General features: G+C 41.5%; 1 protein-coding gene across 1 annotated transcript in view; it reads right to left on the bottom strand.

The window, feature by feature from the left end:
* The window catches only part of NMT2 (N-myristoyltransferase 2), a 188,454-nt gene that overhangs the window by 51,041 nt on the left and 121,109 nt on the right, over window positions 1–16,304 (bottom strand). The window contains 2 exon segments of the mRNA XM_029588818.1: window positions 5,063–5,233; window positions 11,996–12,104. Of these exon segments, the coding sequence (XP_029444678.1) occupies window positions 5,063–5,233; window positions 11,996–12,104 (280 nt within the window).

Consider the following 16,304-nt stretch of genomic DNA (forward strand, 5'->3'; position numbering starts at 1 on the left):
TTTCTGCTGCAAAGAATGTGATTGTTTTCTCTCCACCCGGTCATAGCGTCCCTGACAAACGACATGTACAGTTCTCTCAACACAGTATTCTTGAAGCTTGTCATTAAAGCAAAACCTTTGCACTGCTATCATTAAGTCAGATGCATGTGTATGAATTAATACCTGATATGAAATAAACAAAAATTCAAATTAAGTAAAAAACTATGATAGGAAGAAATCTTTATAATTTCTGAAGCAAAAAGCAATAAGATAAGAAGGAAGCTTATCTCATCTCATATCAGATCTTTGTATAAACAGCTACAAACAGCTACTTTGCTCAAAGATCAAAGCACTCAGGAAACTGCATGTTTCAACTCATACCTCTGAAGAGAATCTTCTTTGTATATTACGTTTTATTTATTCTTATCTGTGACTGCAATCTTATTTACTTAATCTATGTAATGTCTACTATGATGTGTGCTTATATTGATATTCACTATGATATTGTTTCTCTTTACTGATTTCATACCATATATTTACATTTAGTAAACAAAGTTTTTCTTTTACCAGATTATATGTAGATTGTTCTATGATGTAATATAGAACCCTCCTTTATTTGCATGCACAAGGGGACTTAACATCAAACGTCTGGTTAGAGCACATATTCTGCACAGCAAATCGTTTCAGATATCACAGGACATACCCCATGTAACAACTGTGATTTATGTGACACCACCATTTCAGGTACACGATGGATTGCTGCTGATTCAGGTATAGGGGTCAACAGATGGAGTAACACTAACTGTCGCGCCACGTTGTCTATGCTCTGCAAAGCCCTTGCTGTAAACTACTTGTGGGTAGAACACCACACTCAATTGGGTTTCACCTAATTAAACAAAGGAGTCACATCTCCATGAGGGATGAACGGGCTCCTATGGTATCACACTGTATTGAGTTTGGTCACTCATTTCAAGATCTTGTGTGGACTGTGTTAGAGCAAGTAACTCCTCATCATAGGGAGGTGATCATAGGACACTACTCAATCACTGAGAAAAGTTTTGGATATTTAAAACACAGTGGCTCTGTGCGGTTTAAATGTCAAAATAGACTGGCATACCTTATAACATTCTAACAAGGTTTACTTATATTTTTGTTAGAGTTTACTTTTAATCAACAGCCGGCATTTCGCACCCTTTTGCTTTTAAAATGGTAGATTAAAGCCACAGACAGACATCTGAGCACCGCTTCTAAGACAGCAATAGCGCTGCAGCGCTGATGCTGAAAATCTTTATAACAGTGAGTTATGACATCTCTAGTTTTAGTGTTCCAGTTTAAGATGAAGCAAAATTATTAGCATTTTTAATATCCATCCATTGCACTTCCTAAATATGGGAGAAGATCTGTAATAGTACATAATGTCTGTGTGCATACTATTTTGTGTTTCAAGGATTTCTATTATTTTAGAAAATGGGATCTCCACGAATATCACTAGTGTGTATTTGAATCACCCCTGAAGGAATAAAGGAAGTTTCCTTCTGAAACACTGCAATATCTGGTTTAACAGAAGGTTGTGATATACATCATGGATATTAAACATACTGGGCAAAACAGACGGTTGTTATAAATATCTTGGGCATCTCCCAGTTCAACAAGCACCGAGATAAATGCAGTTTCTTAATATATTTTTGATAAGAGAATGCAGTAAAAATCGACAAAATATATGCAAGCACACACTATCATGATGAATGACTGATGATCAAAATTTTCAGCATAAAAACGTTTGGTTGGAAGCACTTGTTTATTGTGTCCACCCAGTGCTATATGATAGTCATTCATATGTCTGATAAATGTTTACATCCCCACATTTTATGGATTGTTGAGGAGAGATTATATTTATGATTATTTGAAATTCTTACACTTTTTGGGTTCTTTGTTAATAGTAATATATAACCATACAGCCTATTTTTCACATTGTGTTTGTTTAAATCTCAGAGATCTAAGCTATCTTCTTGAGAATGAGAAAACACTTGAATATAAACTATTCTCTTCCAATGTTGGGACTGGCTGTACTGCTTTGGCTAATAGGAGAGATGAAAGCTCCCTTTGCAAAATCTGTAGCTGCTTGGGAGGAATGCAAGGAATGACTGGAGGGCTATGAAGAGGTAAAGTCTAAAAATTCAGATAACACACATTACGGACCTTTAGTGACCACTAATTTGATGTAACTAGGGATCATTGAGAATTAAAAAAAACTGAAGCCTTCATGCCACTGGAAGACTGGAAACAAAGGAGGCACAACACTTGGCAATCACAAAATTAGAACTAGGATTTGCAGAGCTGATTAGCTTTTGGTTGCATCCTTTCTTTTGTGCGCTGCCTGACCAGCTGCTGCTGCTGCTCTTGTAGACATGGCCTTTGGTAAGAGTATAGTTGGTGTCGCCTGTTAGAACATAAGAAAATGCCATACTGGGTCAGACCAAGGGTCCATCAAGCCCAGCATCCTGTTTCCAACAGTGGCCAATCCAGGCCATAAGAACCTGGCAAGTACCCAAAAGCTAAGTCCATTCCATGTTACCATTGCTAATGGCAGTGGCTATTCTCTAAGTGAACCTAATAGCAGGTAATAGCAGGTAATATAGCAGGATAGAGGTCTTCTATATAGTTGAGGTTGGTATTTCCTATTGTGAAACCACAGATCTGAAGTAGCTACTGACAGTTTGGCGCGTAGAACAATTTATTAGGTCCACTGTTTCCTTAAACCTTTCAAAGAACAAGTGATCTCCTGTACATGGACCTGATGCCTTCATTCAAGCTAACCTCCTGCCCCCTACTGATATGAAGGAAGTTCTTGAGGCAGTGTCATATATGGCATAGGATGAACATATAAGATGCTTTGTGCACTTCTCTGCTTCATTAAGAAGTAGTCTTGAGAATCGAATGAAGCTGAGAAGAGATTTGCTCAGTTCTGGAAGACGTTATACACCTAAAAAGGGAAATCTCCAATGTGGAACCTCTCAGGACCTCTTCTGAACCAACTGGTGCAAAATATATTGCACTATATGAATCTGGTGAACTGATATCCTGGACGTTAACATGGCCGACAGATTTTTTTTTGCAATATTACCCAACATCTTAGTCTCTTTCCCTGGAGGGGTACTGCAGTGTATTTTGGAACTTATTACGTTTTTTTGAGGGCTGACTTCACAACCAAAGACTCATGTAGAAGTTGAATCTTCCTGTAACCCAGATATGACTGGACTTTATATTTTAGATCTAATTTCTAATTTTCTGGCTATTGGTAATGTTGTAAGCATGGAGTATCACCTTCTTGAAAAACTCTGTAGATAGAACTGCTACCATCTGATGGAGTTTGGATATACTTTAAGACTCCAAAAGTTTTATTTGATTTAGATACTGGTGTCTCGGATAATTTTCTCTTCACAGGTGGAGAATTTAGATAATGTTTCAGATCTCTGTAAGATAGAGCCTGGAGAGACATGTGGTCACAGGCTGCACAATTAGAGACAAGGCAGCACAGGTAGTAGTCGTGGAAGTCAAGACTGGACATCTGAAAGTCATATTTTGAACAACTGTTTAAAAAGATTTTTACCTAACAGTGAAGAGAGATGGAGCCAAATCAAAGAATGGTAAAGGAAGAAATTTTTTTTTTTTTTTTTTAAAGAGACTTGAAAAAGTACATGTGTTGTGTGGAAAACTATCAATAAACATGTTTTACCCCCCAAAATAGATGGAGAGGCTATGCGCAGAGAGAGAGGATGCATCCTTTTGCTTTCGTGGAAGAGAAGAGAGACTGAATAGACTCATGCAGTGACAGCTGTGTGGGAACACCTGCCCATGCTCAAAGACATCTAGGTCTTCCTGAGCAAAAAGAGCATGATCTGTGTTGGTGCTTCAAATAACGTCATTCATTTGTGTGACTGATAAAGTACTGCTACGCATGGAGAAAACAACTCGTGTAGGTTTGGAATCTTCAAACTATATACATTGTTTGGGTCAGAAAAAGTAGGTAAACATCTTTGTAGATACTTTTCAAACCAATAGTATGCACATACTTTCTCTTTGAAAAATGATGACAATTCTGTAGGTAAAAGCACCTGTAGACTTATCACTTGTTCACAAAGTTTTGAAAATTGCCCCATAGATGGCAATAATCAGCCACTTCTTCACAGAAAATGGCATTTTACCTGAGGAAATGGGTTGCTTGAAAACTGCTTCTCCTTAATACAGGTAAAAGTATGTTTGAAGTTTTACTTTTACTTGCATAGTAGAGAGGTTCTCCCTGTGCTGGAGATAAGTTGGGGAAGCAACAACACATGGCTTTGTATTTTCAAAACTACGCACATTGAGGTAGATTTTAAAAACATACGCGCGTGCGAACAAAAGTACGCTGGATTTTATAAGATATGAGCGTAGCTGCACATATCTTATAGAATCCGAGGTCGGCGCACGCAAGGGAGTGCACATTTGTGCAACTTGCGCGTGCCGAGCCCTGCGTGCTGCCCGATCCCTCCGAGGCCGCTCCGAAATTGGAGCGGCCTTGGAGGGAACTTTTTTCCTACCCCCCCCCCCCCCGCACCTTCCCTTCCCCTACCTAACCCACCCCCCTAGCCCTATCTAGACCCCCCCTACCTTTATCGGAGAAGTTACTACTGCCTCTGGGCAGTAGTAACTTACGCGCACCGTCGGGGAACTCGGCCACGCCCCTGGTCCGCTCACACGCCCCCGACCCCCTAACCACGCCCACTGGCCACGCCCCCGACTGCCCCTTTTTGCAAGCCCCGGGACTTACGTGTGTCCAGGGGCTTGTGCGCGCCGCCGAGCCTATGCAAAATAGGCTCGGCACACGCAGGGGGGTTTGGGGTAGGTTTTCGGGAGGTACGCGCGTACCCCTTTGAAAATCTACCCATGGAAAAAGTACCAGCAGGAAAAATAGGCACAAATCTTTGTAGGTACTTTTTCCTGCGGTGTTTAATTATTACCCCCTACCAATGTGGGAAGTTTAATTGCTGTCACATACTGTATTTCACAATAGCTCACAGTTTTGAGGATTTACACTAGTTACCTCTACTACAAAGGTGTCAATAATATGATCCTGAGGAAGGAACCAATGAGCCACCTCTTCTTCGTCCAATAGAGGAGCAAGATTAAATTGCTTCAGGTAACCATTGAGTAACTGCTGTACAGCTTTGATATCTTTCCGTTCCATTGGTCTCAAACCTGACGTTTTTGTGGCCTTGTCAGATCAACAAAAAAAAATAACATGGAAGAAAGGGTCTTATGCACGGGAACAAGAAACAGGTTACAGAACACACAATAATCCACTGTACCTGAGGTAAGGATACATCTCATTGTAAAATGCCTGTAGCATGGTGTTCTAATGACTACTTGTTCTGGACTAAAATACATTTTTTGTATGTTGTGAAATCCCTTATTAACCCATCATAAGAATTATCCAAAGATGTCATTGTATAGAGCTTTTGAGACCACACGGAGCCCTTCCATCAGATGTTAAGGGACTAATGTGGTCTCAAAAGCTCCTGTACATCAATGCCTTTTGATAAGACTTATGCTGCTCCAACCAAAATATTAAATGCCTCCAAATTTATAACAACTCTATAAGCAAAGCCATATGAAGTAATGTTATAAGCTTTCCTACAGTGGCCTTGTATTTCAATTGGGTGTACATTCTTCCAGTGCAACTGTCATACAGGCTGAAGAACAATCTTGGTCCCTGGCATTTGACCTTTTAGAATTACCAACACTTTGGCAATTCTTTTTCCATGGTGATTCAGAAGAAGGAAAATTGCTGTGGAACTGAAATCAACTCATCCCATAAGGGGAAAAAAAAATCTTTTTCAACTCCAAGATCTTATATTGAAATAAATATGAACCTTTACAGTTGCTTGCTCATTGTGGATGTTTCAATTTTAGCACACAGACTGCCTCATGCTACACCAGGCACAAAGAGCCTTACTGGCAGGCTTGGATTTGTTAATAGGGTGTGTGGGGGGCGTGTGCGCGCATGCGTGGGGTGCATGTGTGTGTATGGGGGGGGGGGGGGGGGGGTGTGTGTGTGCATGTGTGCGCGCATGTCCCAGATCTGGAATTCCTGCTCCCTCCTCTCCTTCCTCAATCCAAGAACCTCCCTCTCTCTCTCCTCTTCCCCATCCCTAGTCCTCTTTCCTTTACATTCTCCTCGCCCCATTACTCTTCCTTCTCCACATCCTGAAGTCTCTTCCTTGTACTGATTCTTAATATAACTTTTTTTCACCCAATAAAAATTAAATAAATAATACAAATAATTATGGTGTAAAACTACTTTATTTTTATAATGCAATATAAAATATGGAAATGTCTGCCAATTTGCTTCAGAATTTTTTTAATGTTTGCTACAGGATCTACCACTGAGCTGCCACAGGAAACTAGGGGACTGTGTCTTAGACCTTCTGCTCCCTGATGTCCAGCCTGGGGAGTGGGAGGGGGTGACAGCACCAACCATGCCTAGGGGCGTCATCATAAATCCATTACTGCTTGCTGGTAATTATTAGCAAATACAGAGAATGTCTAAGAAATTTTTTTTTTAAGAAAATTTTTAAAATAAGGACCTTCATATCACCTTGTGGATACTGGAGCAAGAATTTTGTTTGCCAGTCTTTTCACCATTCAAGGTACACTTTAATCATCTGTCCAAAACTCAAGTGAAATTTAGTACTTTTTATTTTTAAACTTTTCAGTAAAAGATACTTCCTCATTCAGCAGAGCCCGACATGATATCACGTTTCGCCACAGCAGGAAGAGTTTGTATCTCCAAATTAAATGTCACAATTCTCTGTAAAAAATTGAATTTGAAATAAGCAAAATGGCACCACAAGAAGAATATTCATTCAATTTAAATTAACATTAATATATTCTCACGACAAGTGACAAGTGCACAAGGCTACTTGGAGAAGGAACAGAGCATACATGGGGAGAATGCGATGCATGTATGCTTGGCGTCCTTCACGTATCGGACGTCTTGATTGGCATAGATGTAATTAGCATATTCACTTCAAAGTAGTGATGGGAAGTATTCACATAAATGCAGAGCACTCGTGAGTATATACTAATGTTAATTTAAATTGAATGAATATTCTTCTTCTGGTGCCATTTTGCTTACCGTATTTCAAATTCTATTTTATTTTTTTTTTTACAGAGAATTGTGACATTTAATTTTGAGATACAAACTCTTCCCGCTGTACAAGAGTTAATTGACAGCCCCTGAGGCAGTTATGGAGAAATGTGATATCATGTTGGGCTCTGCTGAATGGGGAAGTATCTTTTACTTAAAAGTTTAAAAATAAAAAAAAATACAAAATTTCACTTGAGTTTTGGATAGATGATTAAAGTGTACTTTGAGCGGTGAAAAGACTGGCAGACAAAATTCCTGCTTTAGTATCCGCAAGGTGGTATGAAGGTCCTTATTTTAAAAATTTTCTTTAAAAAATTTCTTAGACATTCTCTGTATTTTCTAATTTGTTGAACCTACTTGGCAATGTGTTTTCTATGATAGTTAATTTCTGTTGCATTAGACATTGTTGACTATTTTTGGGGCAATTATTAGTGCCATGCGAAAGGAAAATTGGTTCTTTCTTGCTAGTTTTCGTTCCTGTAGTACCACAGATCAGTTCAGACTCCTGGTTTGCCAAAGGATGGGAAACCCATATCTCCCATGTCTAGACGATAGTGCCTTGCAAAAATATGTAATGACTTCCAAGTCGCTGCCCTGCAAATCTCCTGTGGAGAAATAAGCTGAGCCTCCGCCCACGAGGCCATCTGAGAATGTGTAGAATGAGCACGCAATCCCTCTGGAACCGGACAACCACGAATAATGTAAGTGGAACCAATAGCCTCCTTAAGCCAACAAGCAATAATAGCCTTAGAAGCCTTGAAACCTCTTTTCAGACCGCTCCACAGAAAAAAGGTGATCTGACCTCCTGAGGTCATTCATTACCTTAAGATACCTCAACAAAGCTCTTCACACATCTAACAACATGAGCTCCCTCGCATGAGGAGTGGATGCAACTACCATAGGAAAGGCTGGAAGCTCCATTGTCTGATTCACGTGAAATGCCAAACCCACTTTCAGCAAAAAAGAAGGTACTGTCCTCAACGAGACCCCCAAATTTGAAATCTGAAGGAATGGGTCACAAAAGAACAGAGCCTGCAACTCAGGAATCTTCCTAGCCAAACAGATGATCACCAGAAAAACAACCTCCAATTTATGATCCTGAATGTCCTTCAATGCCGCGGACCCAACCACAGGGATAGTCATCCTCTTAGTAACCACCAAAACTGCAGTAACGACTTCAAGGAGGGCAAAAAGTTCCAATGCCTGTTCAGACAATGGATAAAGCTTCACCATGGCCCTTCCCACCGTTAACCCGGAACTGGGAGCTCCCCATTCTGCTTCCACCAGCTTCTTTATCGACTTGTGATATGGGAAGGCCATCAAGGGGCCCCGCATCCCATCCAGGACCGGATCCGCCCCCTGCAAATCAGAATCCTCCTGGGGGTTCTTAATCCCTAGAATCTGAAAAGCCAGAGGCAGCAATCTTCCTTTCTAAAAAGGCATACTACCTTCGGGTCATACTCTTCAGGGACCAGGACTACTAGATCATCCCCTTCACATCCAGCCACTGGATCTACCAGAACATCCTGGTCAGGAGCTTCCTCTGCCCTCACGGGAGCTTCGCCAGACTCATCCCCCCCCCCCAGGCCAGAACCTGAGGGGGGAACCCAGCAACCTCTGGACAAGGGAAACCCGTTGTCTCCGAGAACAAATCTATTTTGGGCCAACCGTACACCCCTCTGTTGGCTGAGCCTGCAGGGACCATGAATCCCTAGCCACACGAGCTGCCTGCTGCTTGGCCAGGTAAGCAGCATGTAGCAGCAGCACAAAGTCTGTTGAGAGTGGCCTTAATACTCCAGACCCGCAGTAAAAGAGCCAGAGACCGGCAGAATGGCGCTCCCTTTCTCTTCAAAGTTCCCCTGAATGCGCCCAGACACAGAACGGGCCATAGACAAGCATGGGGGAGCATCCCCCTCCCCCCCGGCAGCGCAGGAACAGTCAAAAGCAAATCCAAGATGGCCACCATTCCCACGCTTATCAGGAAAGGATCAGCACCCCTGCCAGAGCCCAGAGTGAAGCCAAAACGGAAGCGGAGGCCCTACAATACTATTTTTGCGGCTGTAGGGTGATCAAATGAGCCCTCCCTGCTCTCTGAACATGGCGTATAGCCCATGCCTACTAAGCCGCGACCAAGTTGAGCCGCGGCCCATTGTGAACCGGGAGAAGCTGCCCGAAACACATGCGTGAGAAAAACAAAAATAAAATAAAACTACTTCAGCCGCCAAACACTGAGGAGGAAGTTGCCCTCACAGCTGAGCCGTGCTGCTACTGCCTTCGGTTCTTTTGATAGCTCACTTTTCTTTCCCCCCCCCCCCCCCCAAATCTTTACTCAAATTCCCTGAGACACAAAGTCTACAAAAAAGAATAGACTGCCTCAGACCAAAAGCATACCTGGAGCCTGCAGCCGCCTGAGCGGCCTTGTGAAGGGGGGGGGGGGGATCTGGACCACCAGATTTACACCCCATAGGCGCATGGGCCGAGCACACACAAGGGTCACCTGGTTCGCTCACCTCAACCAGATAAGGAAGAACCCACCAGGATTCAAAAACCCCCAGGAGGAAGGCTCAAAAAGAAAAAAAAATTGCCCAGACTGCAGAACTGAGGTTTTTCCTCTTATCTACCATTTGCTGGAGACAGAGAAACACTGAGGAACTGCAGGTGGCACACGTGGTTAAGTAGCAGTGTCAATAAAGCTTTCTATGTCTCCATCTGCTGGAAGGGAGACAAAACCCAAGAGTCTTGACTGATCTGGGTACATTCAGGGAAATGCCATTTTCAGAGGTCAATGTTCAAAATTAATTTACCTGTGTAAGTAGCTATGTACCCAGGTAAAAGGACTCTTTGAAAATTGCCCAGCTTACATCCAGGTAAAAGTACATACCGTATTTTTCGCTCCATAAGACGCACCTGACCATAAGACGCACCTAGGATTCAGAGGGGGAAAATAAAAAAAAATAATTTTGTGCTAAACCGGCTCTGTTCCTGGGCGTCTGTGCGTCTTATGGAGCAAATTAGGGGAGCGCATAGCTTTTTTTTTCCTCCCCATTTTGTTTTCGGGTCTGGGGAGGGCCATTTCGGTCCACTCCCCAGATCAGAAAACTTTTCTTTCTCTGGGAACCCCTCCCCCCCCAAAAAAACCCCATCCCAACCCTTTAAATGAATTAACAACCCCCCACCCTCCTGACCCACCTCCAAGACCTGCCAAAAGTCCCTGGTGGTCCAGCGGGGGTCCAGGAACGGTCCGGGAGCGATCTCCTGGGCTTGGGCCGTCGGCTGCCAGTAAACAAAATGGCGCCGACGGCCCTATGCCCTCACTATGTCACTGGGACTGACCAATGGCAGCCGACAGCCCAAGTTCAGGAGATCGCTCCCAGACCGTTCCTGGACCCCCGCTGGACCACCAGGGACTTTTGGCAGGTCTTGGGGGGGTCAGGAGGGTGGGGGGTTGTAGTAAATTAAGCTGGCAGGTCTTGGGGGAGTTAGGAAGGTGGGGGGGGGTCGTTAGATTTTTAGTTTTTTTTTTAATATTCGCTCCATAAGATGCACATACATTTTCCCCCCACTTTTGGGGGAAAAAAAGTGCGTCTTATGGAGCGAAAAATACGGTATATTATGTCACAATGCACAAACTTTTATCTGCAGTCAGTGGAGGTTTTCCTAAGGGGTGAGGAATGAAACTCCCCATAGATTAACACATTCAAAACTAGCCATATTTTTCAGGGAAAGAAAAAATACTCAGCAGAAAAATCAGTTGCAAGTCTCAAGGCAATTTTCAAAGAGAAAGAACCCAAATACTTTCCCTTTGAGAACTGGTAATAAAGCTCAAGTCTAAAAATACATGTAGACTTTGCAGCAAAACGCATTTTGAAAATTGCCCCCTTGATGTTTGTACGTCTGAAAGACAAATGTTATTTTTGCTGGTTTCTTTGTCTAATCTACCTCATAGCACTAAACAAAATAAGCTATATGTGATACAATAGTTCTTTTTCCCTCAAAGTTATGTCTCAGATATGGCACTATGTTGAAATCACTTCATTTATAATTTTAAAAACAGAGCTGTTCTTTGGAATTGCCCTTGTTTTGCAAAACATTTCCTGCACTCAGTCCTGATGAGCTATATAGCAATCATGGGCCACCTTTTTCCTTTTCTTCCAAAGGGAAGTCCCCTTACTACAGCAGCTGACTTCTGAGGCACCTTAACTCCAGACTCAAAAGATTTCAAGTTGAGATACCTCTACTCACAAGGTTGTATAGCACTAAAATATGGTACAAGGATCAACCAACCATTAGAAAATATCTTATTAAAAAGTTACTGTGTGCGCAGTCTGGAGGCTGATGTGCACCAACAGAAATTCAGTCTCTCCCTCAGCGGGCTCCATGTGAATGTCTCTCTCTCTCCAAGTGTTTATTTATTTATTTATGGCTTTTATATACCGATGTTCCTGTACTAGTACATATCACGTCGGTTTACATAGAACCAAAGTTGGAAATTACATCAAACAAGAGGGTACAGATAACAGGGCTAACTTCGTATGAACTTATAGATAAAGCAGTGAACGACTTAAAATAAAATTATTATAAATATAAGAATAAATATACAAAATATAAATAAACAAACATTCAACAAACTTGGATTTACAGCAGACTTGAAAAGCATGAGTGCATTATAACATACAGCTTGCGGGGAAATAATGAGATTAAATTATAAGATTAGATATCTGTTTCATATCTGTTTGATTAGATATCTGTTTGATAACAGATAGAAAAAAATGATAGTAGGCTGTTTCAGTAACCACAAAAGATCTCTGAGCACAAAACTGAACTTACATCTGGCAGCCTGTAGAGCTTCATTGTTCTCTGTAAAGTCATATTTCTACTCAAATGAGAAAATTTCACTTCTACCAGTTTTCTAGGGTTTAGTGATCGATGCCAATACCTGGAAATAAAAAACAAAATTCCTGATTTTGATGTTTCTTCTATTCATAAAGCATTACCTGCCTTACCAATCCTATCTTCTCAAAATTTTAAAAGTGTATTAGCCATTTCTGCACAGCTGTTTACAGAAATTTTAGTCTATACATAGGAGCAAGGGCTGAGTTCAATAAGGGCAATCAGCAACTGCTAACCTAAATTCTGCCTCTAATCTCCATTTCAGGACTGTTTTTACCTCTCAATATTCCTGAGTTCCAGTCTTCACACTCCATAATCTTGTCAATAAACTGTCTAAAGATGAATATCTGGATGTACAGGCAGGGTTTAGAAATAAAGTTATGTCCCTCTCAAAGAGTAATTATCTGCTGAATGTAAAAAGGAGTAGATTCCAGTTCTCTAAATATAATGTTATTCCAGTGTTATTTGCTCCAATATATTCAGTTATGTCTTGCATTTCTTTTAAAACTTTACCTTTTTATAAGACATTTTTATAGTTGTAGGATATGCAGCTCGTTGCCACAGCTGATGCTTACAAGCAATGGTGCTACAGCAGCATTACTATCAACTAAAGCAACACTGACTCTACAGCAACCAATACAGCAGGACAGGTTAATCCAGTTGCAGAAATTTGCAAAATTTTGAATTTCAGTTGTAAACCAGTAACAATTTAGAAAAGGTTTTGTTTCGCCAGCTCTGGCAGTATCCCTTTAACAAGACATACTGAACCCTAAGCGCAAGGAAAGCAAAGTTATTCACCTGAACCAGGTGTTCTCTGTAGACAGTAGGACAAATCAGCCACACAAGTGGATGTCATCATCCAAGGGCTCTGAGACAGATAGCTCTCCCAAGAAAGTCTTTAAGAATAGGTGCGGGTATTCCCAAACAGTTGCCATTGTGCAAGTCTCCTTAGTCTTTGTAGCAAGTTGATCTTTAACCCCAAGGGGAAAAGGGTCAGATTGGGTGGCTAATTTGTCCTGTGGTCCTATGGAGAACACCTGTTACAGTTAAGCAACTTTGCTTTCTCCATGAACAAGCAGGACAAGTACTATTTATTTTAAAAAATGTATTACTTGCATTCTACAAAATCAAAGTGAGGAACAATGAAATATCCATAAAATTTCAAACACAATCAAATAATCAACATTAAAACAAAACAACGCAGAACAACAGATTTATTTATTTATTTTTATATACCGACATTCGATCTGAGATATCACATCTGTTTACATTCAGGTACTATAGGAGCATTAATATCCAGGCCTAAGGGCTCAAAAATATCATACAAAGCCTGACCACTATTAAAACCGAAATATCTGTATAAGAATTTTTCTTCCAAGCAAAATACTTCATGGAAGAGGTAAGTCTTAAGTGCCTTTTTAAATGTCAACATATCAGCCATCAACCAAAGAGCTTCAGTAAGAGAGTTGCTTCAGTAAGAGACCTGCAACCGAGAAAGCCCAACTGCGAGTTTCGACTAGATGTAATAATTTTGGCAGGGGTACCTTTAAAAGGCTACAATTTGTACAATTTGTAGATCTAAGCAACCTAGATGGTTTATAAATCCATAATACAGAACTGATCCAAAGGAGGGGTAATATAAATCAGTTTATGGATTGGATTAAGATTTTAAATTTAACCCACCATTGGACTGGTAACCAATGCAAGAAGGAAAGTACAGGTATTGTGTGTATTCGAACTGGGGTAGCAGTCAAAATGTGCGCTGCTGAGAAACTCTCAAAGAACTATTAATTAGTAAGGTTCAAAGATAAACAGATGAAAATTTGAAGTTAACGTTGAAATTGCAATGGATATTATTAAACCGGAGTTTCTGAAACGATAAACTTGTGTGTTGAGAAACTGGTATTTAAAAGGTTAGTATGGGTGAATTATATCAAATATCGTTGTGTGATTAGACAGCTATAGAGTGTTTATATTGTGTTTATGTTTGGAAGTAGGTGTGGGAAGTGAACGCTGTTACATTGACTAAGTCCCTGAGGAAGCCCCAGGTAGGGGGTGAAACAAAGATCTTTGACGGACCGAGAGGAGTTTTGATCGTTATGGACCGGAAGGAATTTGAGAGTACTGCGGATTGAAAAGAGAAACTCTATCTTGATTTGGAAACACTTGATTAGTTGGGGTTGAAATAATTCAAAGAGTAATCTGTTCTCAGTTAATATTGTTTGAACTGACCGATTGGGAAATGATATCTATTGTAATGAAACAGTGATGAAATAGTGCAATATATTTATTTTTATTTTTTTCTATACAGACATTCCTGTAAAAATACAAATCATATCGGTTTACAATGAAACTTCAACATTCACTCAGGGGCGGTACAAGGCACATTGGTGCCAGTTAACAGTGGAAACAGGTCAAAAACTCATCTGAACATATCCTAAAAATCATATAACTCATCTTAACATGACATAAAAATAAAATCCTCTCAAATCATCTCTGAAACAGAAGAAATGGTAGCTAGAGCAAACAGAAGAACTGAGAAGTGGACTGAGGTGTCCAGCTGGAGTGTTCGTTTAGGAGAGAGAGGTAAAAGGCGAAGGGAGATTAGGTGTCCTGAAAGGCTTGGCTAAAAAGCCATGTTTTCAGTCTCTTTTTGAAGACAGAAGGGCAAGATTCTCGTCTGAGGTCGGGGGGTAACGCATTCCATTGATGTGGTCCAGCTGTTGATATGTCGCGTTTTCTGAGTGATGTTTTGGCTTGGGGAGCATACAAGGTGTCTTTGTAGGCACTCCTGATTGGTATAGACGAGGTATGTGGTTTTAGTTGAGTGGACGTGTGGAGGGCGGTGAGGTTATGGATAGCTTTATGGATATTCGTGAGTACCTTGAAGAGGATCCTGAATTTGATGGGGAGCCAATGTAGGTTCTGAAGAGTAGGGGTGATGTGTTCCCTTTTTTTGGTATTGGTAAGTAGCCTGGCTGCGGAGTTCTGAACCATCTGAAGGGGTTTTAGGGAGTAGGCTGGGAGACTGAGTAGAAGGGAATTGCAATAGTCCAGTTTCGACAATATGACTGATTGAAGTACCAGTCTGAAATCTTGGAAGTGAAGGAGTGGTTTTAGGTTTCTGAGGACTTGGAGTTTGAAGAAGCACTCCTTAGTAGTGGTGTTCACGAACTTCTTGAGGTTGTATACATTAATAAGTGTTTGTTTTGATATTTATAGTATCATTATGTTTACAGATATTCATGTTTTTAAATGGTATGAATGTGTGAGATTGTATGGATGGGATGAATAGATAGTTTTAAAGTGTCTAGATAGGATATATTAGCTATTGTGTGAGATCAATAAAATTTATACAGATATTGTATTTCAAGATTGTATGTATTTAATACTCTTCTTGTATGTGTAATTAGTGTACCAGGTAGGTGGCCTCTGTTTTTCGATTCACCGGTGGTACAGATCTTGGATGCTCCCAATTCCTCTTCAACAAGTCAAGGAGGACTTCATGAATGGGTATGGACATGATCTCCCTTGGGTGCATCTACGAACTGGATCACTTCCAGCATCTTGTGTCTGGAGTCCTCTTCCATCTGAAGTTGGAATGGTATGGCCTCAGACATTTCCTTTATAAAATTAATAAAGGACAGGTCCTCTGGAGGAGAATGTCTTCTCTCCTCAGGGAGAAATGGCTCTGAAGGTAGATCATCAGAATCCTGTGAAAAATCATCGGTCCAAGGGTCATAAGGCTGATCACCTGCTCCCATAGGCTCTCCAGAGGGAAGTAATGGTGCTATAGCCAAAGGATCAGGTCTAGGCACCGACGGCATCGGAGGAGGCACAGACGGCATTGATGGTGGCACCGATTGAGGATGATGCGGTATCGATGGTATTGGCGACATCGATGGGCGAGTCGGTGGCAAGATCCCAGATGGCCTGGGCATGGGTTCCGGCCTCGGTGCTTCCTCATCGTCCGATGACAAAGGAATCGGGGTGGAAGGCGTTTGACATACTGGTATCCTCAGTTCCATCGGTGGAAGGGCACTGATCAACGCATCCAGCCTGCAGAGTAGCGGTGTGAGTGCCGTGGGAATTGAGTCAGCGACTGGAGCTGGCATCGGTGTCGAGGGAGGCTGGAAGCCCTGCAGTGCCTTTCCGATGGCCTCTTGGATCATCCAGTCCAATTCCTCGTGAAAGCCTGGGGCGAGGAACCCCAGCTCCGGAGTAGGAGGCAGCACTGGCGTAGCCG

The sequence above is a fragment of the Rhinatrema bivittatum genome, chromosome 2 (genome assembly GCF_901001135.1).
Source record: "Rhinatrema bivittatum chromosome 2, aRhiBiv1.1, whole genome shotgun sequence".
In the NCBI taxonomy this organism is placed as follows: Eukaryota; Metazoa; Chordata; class Amphibia; order Gymnophiona; family Rhinatrematidae; genus Rhinatrema; species Rhinatrema bivittatum.